The 7,806-nt window shown below is 32.9% G+C and overlaps 1 protein-coding gene across 1 annotated transcript in view; it reads right to left on the reverse strand.

Moving 5' to 3' along the window:
- Nucleotides 1–1,975: 1,975 nt before the first annotated feature.
- Nucleotides 1,976–7,806, reverse strand: part of LOC117103386 — a 14,588-nt gene continuing 8,757 nt past the window's right edge. Inside the window, exons 5-7 of the mRNA XM_033243927.1 lie at nt 7,266–7,682; nt 4,795–5,220; nt 1,976–4,607 (exon numbers count right to left, since the gene is read on the reverse strand). Of these exons, the coding sequence (XP_033099818.1) occupies nt 4,198–4,607; nt 4,795–5,220; nt 7,266–7,682 (1,253 nt within the window). The 3' untranslated portion in view covers nt 1,976–4,197. The remainder of the gene's footprint in view (nt 4,608–4,794; nt 5,221–7,265; nt 7,683–7,806) is intronic.

Raw genomic sequence — 7,806 nt, forward strand, 5'->3', positions numbered from 1 at the left:
AAATATTTTTTTTTTTTTTTTTTTTTTTTTTTTGTTAGGTCTGGGTTTTGCATAATTACCTAGGCCTAGCTACAAAATATATACGCTTTCTGGGGAAAGCACAGAGATTAAGCAAAAGCGCGTTTCTCGGGGCGTTTCATCAAATGAAACAGGGTGACAGTTATTTTCAAATTAAGAAAAGAGTTGAGAAGAGGCAGCTCTAAAATACTGGATGCCATAAGACCTGCCAAATGAGCACCGATGAATGAGGCCTGAGCCTAGTTATAAATCAGGCATAGCAATCTGCAGATTCTTGATTACAAGACTAGACCAGGTTAATTACATGTAATGCCAAAATAATAATAATAATAATTATTATTATTATTATTATTATTATTATTATTATTATTATTATTATTATTATTATTATTATTATTATTATTATTATTATTATTATTATTATTATTATTATTATGATGATGATGATGATGTTACTAAAACCAACCTGTAGGCATACCTTAAGGGGAACTTAGACAATGGAGGAATTAGAGAACAATTAAAAAATCGACGTTTAGGGGAAATAACACAAAAGATATTCCTCCTGGGCTAGTTATTAATTATAGGCCTAGTAAATAGTAGGCATATGTTTCTTCATTACAAGGCTTAGGTCAAAGTAATTAATGCTGAAATTATTATTATTATTATTATTATTATTATTATTATTATTATTATTATTATTATGTTACTAAAACCAACCTGTAGGCCTACCTTAAGGGGAGCTTAGACAATGGAGGAATTAGAGAACAATTAAAAAATCGACGTTAAGGGAAATAACACAAAAGATATTCCCCCTGGGCTAGTTATTATTTATAGGCCTAGTGAATAGTATGGTTCTTTACAATTCATTACAATTCTTAGGTCAAGGTAATTAATGCTGAAATTATTATTATTATTATTAGTATTAGTATTTAACATTAATTACATTAGAAGGATAGTTTGGCCAAGTTCAATAACGCCGCCGAATGGTATACTTTATTTATAAAATAATATTTCTGTTATGCACTTTATTTTTTATTTCATGCTTTAATTTTTTTCCATTTTTTTTTTCAAAATTTCAATCAACGTCTGTATGTAAAGCGTGACTTCTGGTGTCAGCCTAGGACCCTAGGCCTATACTAGGTAGGACTTACCTCTGCCTGTAGTTAATTAGGCCCATAGTTTATCCTTCTCTCTAGCCTTTGGCATTACTGTACCTATCTACACTTTATGAAAGGGGGTACTAGCTGTTGTTTTTGTAGATATTATACTAACATTTAATAACATACAAGAAGGTCACAGTTAGTTACACATGTATCCCATAAATCCGTAAGCTATCATAGGCCTACCGTAGGTAAACATAGAAAGAGCAATAACAGTAGAACTCGAGCGTCACGACATTGCGAAGTGTCTGCTCTTGTTCCTCGTATCGAACTTAGTCGAGTCAATCCGAGATAGTCCGAGAGAGGTTTCATGCAAATGTTTCGTACGGAAATAAAAATCGCCAACGGGCCCAGAGTGGCAAAAGGCCGGGTGGCAAAAGACCGGGTGGAAAAAGGCCGTGTGATAATGAGCCTAAGGTGGCAACAGGCCGGGTGGCAAAAGGCCGGGTGGCAACAGGCCAGGTGGCAACGGGCCTAGACCCGATTACAGTATATAAAATATAAAAAAGTTGCATATTAATAAAATTGAAAAGGACATATTTATACAGAATGGCATAATCATGTGGTATGTAACAAATTGTTTTACATATGGTCCCGTTTTACTATACAAAATTACAGTATATAAAATATAAAAAAGTTGCATATTAATAAAATTGAAAAGGACTTAATTAAAAATACGATAAAATTATTATTATATTATATATATATAAGGTTAATCTAAATCACAGAATACTGTATTTTTATTGTATTTTATTTTATTTTTTATTGTAATCACTAATAAAACAATAACAGCCTTATCTAAATATTATAAAAGTAAAGTATAGTAAAGGGATTAATAAAATTGTTTAAAAAAGAAATATATCTATAACGAAACAATACAGCATTAAGCTTGAATAAAAAATGAATGATGCAAATGGAATGTTCATTGGTTAGAGTAAATTCTGAAAGTTAACTTCCAAAATAAATAAGCATATATGTAACTCATTTTCAAATCACCAATATTTAGACGAAACAAAATTACTCGATAGCATTAGATTACTTGTGATGTTCACTCCATAGAGTGCATACCTACCTCCGCCCTGTGCCTGAATACAGTACTACAATACGCATGCTGTGTATAAAGGGCGAAACTGCAGTCTACCCTTAAAAAGATAATGCAATCGCCTACCGTATTCAGGCACGTTCTTGAGTGCTGCCTGAATGCGAGGGGTAATTCCATTATTTACTCTTATGCTTGAGAGTAATAAATTGTTTTGCTACTAAATTTATACATTTCAATGCATATTGGAATTAGCGCTACTCACTTACCTATTCTGAGTAGGTTGTGCCACTTCACCCCCCCCCCCTCGTGTTTTTCTTTTATTATGTACCATTCCACTAAATTTCATGATGATTCATTCACTATTTTTACTTAATCTTACTAACAGACAGAAAGCAGACCAAACGACGGACAGACAACAGTGAATACATAACCTCCCTGATGGAGGTAACGATATTGGTAACATAAAACTATTGTTCTTTTAAAACATTTCCACTGAATGCATATATATATTTTGCACATTGTAAATTATTGCTATAAATTAATTCTAATTCTATGTCAATAAATTCTTATGTTAATAAAGATAAAATTAAAGATTGTATGTCATCGTTATTCGAAAACATACTTCAAAACCCTATTAAGTGGACACTTTGGGGTTCTATTATATGTAGTAGTGAGAACAAATTAAGCAGCAAGGTTTCTTCCGGTCTCCGTCCAATATTAGGCGTTCCTTAACAATATCTAATGCTAAGGCTACTGGTGTTTTTGTAAACAGTTATACAACAATCGGCTGCTAGTTTCACATGTTGTGTCATACCTAGTAGTGCTTTATAGTTGGCAACATTATGTATGCTGTTTTTTTACTTAATCTTACTAACAGACAGAAAGACAGACCAAACGACGGACAGACAACAGTGAATACATAACCTCCCTGATGGAGGTAACGATATTGGTAACATAAAACTATTGTTCTTTTAAAACATTTCCACTGAATGCATATATATATTTTGCACATTGTAAATTATTGCTATAAATTAATTCTAATTCTATGTCAATAAATTCTTATGTTAATAAAGATAAAATTAAAGATTGTATGTCATCGTTATTCGCAAACATACTTCAAAACCCTATTTAGTGGACACTTTGGGGTTCTATTATACGTAGTAGTGAGAACGAATTAAGCAGCAAGGTTTCTTCAGGTCTCCGTCCAATATTAGGCGTTCCTTAACAATATCTAATGTTAAGGCTACTGGTGTTTTTGTAAACAGTTATACAACAATCGGCTGCTAGTTTCACAAGTTGTGTCATACCTAGTAGTGCTTTATAGTTGGCAACATTATGTATGCTGTTTCCCATTAATGGTGCAATGATGTCTGCTGGGCTGCGTGACAGTTATATGCAGTGCATCCAGTATAATCTATTATCAGTCAGAGAGGGTAGTTTTCCTAATGAGAACCATCGGTGTGCCATCAATTCTGGGTTTGAATTCATTTGTGGGAAATAGGTATTCCTTTTGCTTGGGCGTGATTTTATTTTCTTTCTTTGGCTTGTTGAGTTTTCCCGTTAGCTTCCTTTTATAAATCAAGGTCGAGTTGTAATATAACTTCTACTGGGAGTATGAAAATGGAATAATCTTTTCAGATGTCTGATTTTCTGTGTTCAAATTTTGTCTTTTGTTGTGTTGTTAGGAGGTGGGGTGGACTTAAAGTTGTTCATCTTACCTCCTCCTCTTTTGGTGCTAATATGCTAAATATGATGCTAAAATGTCTTTGATGGGGTGAGTGTGCTTTGTGACGGTAGAGTTTAGGCCCTTAGTATTGGAAGTAATTTTCATTCTTTCGTGAATAAGCTGTTTTTCTGCCTTTTTAATTATTTATTTACCCATGTGGATTTAACAGGACATTTTAACATCAGTGTAAACACTCGATGGTTTGTCTGGTGCGAAATGCTCAATCTTCTCCTACTTTCTCACATGTTTAATCAATCCTCGTCTGTGTCTGACTCAGGTCTTTGGGAATTGTTGTGTGTTTTCAGTTCCGTTAGAGCAGCATCATATTTTTCCATGTCAATATTAAGTGACCAATTTTGACAAAATTCTTTCTGAAGCTTTGGTGGAAGTAGGATATGTGCAAGTCGATTTATAATGGTTTCACGCTCTTTAGAATCTGATAGGCGCCTTAATGCTACGGGATCTTGTGTAGATAGGTGCAGAATAATTGATCCGTATGTAATCCCATTGAATTTTAATCCGATCTCTTTTATGTATTTTGATATTTTGTCATGAAGCGGGCTATGACGCTTTTGGAATTTCTCCACAGTAGTTTGTAGTATGTCATTAATTTCCTTGAAGTTCGAGGAACTATTTATGCACTTAACATTCACTTGTACACCTTTAGAAATTTAAAAAAAAAAAATTATATTTTGAATTATATTAGTATATATGAATTTGATCAGTAAGCATAATTTTAAAGGTGTTATTAAAACAACTATACATATTTCTAGTTTGAATGAATGTGTAGAGTAAATAATAACAATAAATGTTTAACGTATTACTTTAAATGGAAGAAAACAACCTACTTATTGAAGTCACAGCCTTCCAAACTTCATCATGAAAGTTGTCATCGAACGCTTTGAGAAGAGCTAACGACTTTACACTAAACGGTATGCTTGCATCTTGCTTCATCTGTATAGGTATCAACCCTCCGTAATTATCACCTAATTCACATTGTCTTTCCAATACAGTTAATGCAACACGTTTTAAGTAGCCGTTGACCTCTTTGTCATTAAACCCAATAATTATCTTTTTAGTGCCCAGTATGGGTTGTAATAAAGTATCCAAAACATCACCATTACCTAAGGTCTTCATTCGTTTCTGTTTAAGAGACTTTGAAGAAAGACGCTCATATCTACAGCTCACTTTTAATTTGTTGTTCCTCTTTTCTAACTCTGTACAAACTTTCTTTTCCCAGTTATCATCACAACTTACAATATAGCAATCAAATTCTGTGGATGAAAACAATAATCCTTTATCCTTTGGCAAAAGGCGCTATATAAATTTCTATATTATTATTATTATTATTATTATTATAATCTAATCAATTTTAACTGACACTTTCCAAGTTTAAAGTATTTTTGAAGTCGGAATATGGCTAATATACAATTGCACATGCTTATATAATAGGCTACATTATATCACTATAATATAAAAAATGTCATAAGCTTAAAAATTAAAAATCTATTCTGTATTTAAATTGTCTAATTTTTATATACATAACACTATAAAATTGTGAATGATTAAAAAGTCATTCCGTGCCAATAAATGGACATGTAAATAATGATCTTTATGTATTATTTGGAAACGGGCAAAAATTTGCTTTTATCTCTTTTTCATTAAAAGTTTTAGGCTTAACTTAAAACGCAAAAATTCCAACACCCCAAAAAGGAAGCTGGTCCGGGGTCGTCCCCTGGGAACATTTTGATTCCTAGATGGTGGGAAGGTTTTCCACAGTCAAGTAAACTTTCTCATTCTTATTACAGTAAATAGGCATGTTATGTGTGTGTACATACATTTAAGAAAATGAGTAGTTGCATACGTGTTTGTTTTTCCATGAATTATTACAGTAAATAGGCATGTTATATGTGTGTACATACATAAAAAAAAAATGAGTAGTTGCATACGTGTTTGTTTTCCCATTAATTGATAAACCCTAAAGAGAAAGGGGGTTCGGGGAGTTCTTTCCAGGGAGAATTTTCATTCCTTGATGGCGAGAATGAGCTTTCCCGAATTCTGAGGTGTCTTTTTATGACTTTTAAGTTATTCAAAATTTCAGATTTTCCTCGCCTGAAAAGGATTCCATGAATCAATGAACCCCAAAAAGAAAGTGGGTTCAGATTCTCCCCAGGAAAATGTTAATTTCTAAATGGTGGGAAATGAGCTTCCTGAATTCAAAGTTTCCCCCTCTTGAAAACTGTCGGGTAAATTTTTCTCATGAACTGTTTCCTGATGCTATACAATACGTCGTCGAGTCTGTCAAAACAACAGAGGACCGACTGCATGTGACATTCGTTAAAGGTCAACTTTAGTTAACTTCGGTAGGCAGAGCTTCGAAGCTGAAACTGGCTCAAAATAAGCTATTAAAAATTGTTTTTTGACAAAATGCAGAAGTAAATGATAAAAAGCAAAGAGGTATTTCTTTGTTATTATATACTTTATTAATTTATAATAATTTGAAGCAAAATAGTTTTCATCACCCTTGTCTTTCTTTAAAACAAGGTTTCAATAAGAGACCCTTGAATCTAGTTATCCAAGTCTCCAAGAGTTTCATTAAATTCACAGTGGGGTAGATATTTCAAGTCGACAATTTAATCTGACCCTAAGCTGACTAAAATATCGGCCTGCTGAGGTATTATTTAGTCAAGGCCCGCATGATTTAGGCGTAGTTTAGTTGTTTTAAGAATATGAAATTACGTCATTTTTAAGTTTTAGCTTGAAATATACAAGCAGTTCGTTTTAAGAATACTGGGTAAGTTTCGATAGCGTTTACAACGCTAACTTCAATCACGTGCCTGGAAGCTACATCATTGGGCACAACGGCCCAGGGTTGGCACGGCGGGTTTACATAATGGTCAAATGCGTCGCGGTGACACTATTCCATAAGAATTTTTAACGTAAAAACATGTTAATAATTATGATGATGAAATGTAGTACCTAGCAGAAGTCATATATTTATAAAGACTAATATACATGTGCTAGAAAATGAACCAATAATAGCAGGTGAGTCCGACGATGTCACTGAGCTGTTAATAAATTTTCTTGGATCAACATCTTAATATAAAACAGGCAACAGGGTTGTTAGTAGGCCTATGTGGTTCTCTATTAAAATGTTCATTTTCGCTAACGATGGGATGAATTCTATTATGATTATTATGTGACCGTACCTAGAAATCTCTCAAACATTTTTTTAAAATTCCAAATTTCATCCACACATGGGCCTATAATAATAGTTACAATAAAAAACAAGAACACTTATAATAGAAATTTATCCTACCTATTCTAGTTACAGCTTGCCAAACATTTTCATGAAAGTTGTCTTCAAAGGCGTTGAGAGGTCTAAACCTCTTCACACAAGACGGTATGACAGCATCTCGCTTTATCTTCACAGGTATCAAACATCCAAAGTCATCATCTTCAAATTGTCTTTTAATGACAGCTTCTGCAATACTTTTTAAATATCCATTAACCTTTTTGCCTTTAAACCCAACAATCGTCGTCTTAGTGCTGTGTACCGGTTCTAGTAAATTATTACTATCATCTAATACCTTCTTGTGTTTCCTTTTTGAAGTAGGCCAATTAGGAATAATCTTCTTTCTACAGATCACCTTCAGATTTTTGTTTTTCTTTTTTAACTCTGTGCAAACTTCATCTTCCCATTTATCATCGCAGCTTGCAACATAGCAATCAAATTCTGTTGATAAAATTGATAATTGTAATCACTTTTTAAATTGGACAATAATGATAAATTAAATTCACAGCTGTTTATCTAAATTTTATATTTGTCTCTCTGTTGTCTTTAAAACACTACTTATATA

This window comes from Anneissia japonica, unplaced genomic scaffold (assembly GCF_011630105.1).
Source record: "Anneissia japonica isolate Jap-2015-1 unplaced genomic scaffold, ASM1163010v1 scaffold288257_len99150_cov156, whole genome shotgun sequence".
Lineage (NCBI taxonomy): Eukaryota > Metazoa > Echinodermata > Crinoidea > Comatulida > Comatulidae > Anneissia > Anneissia japonica.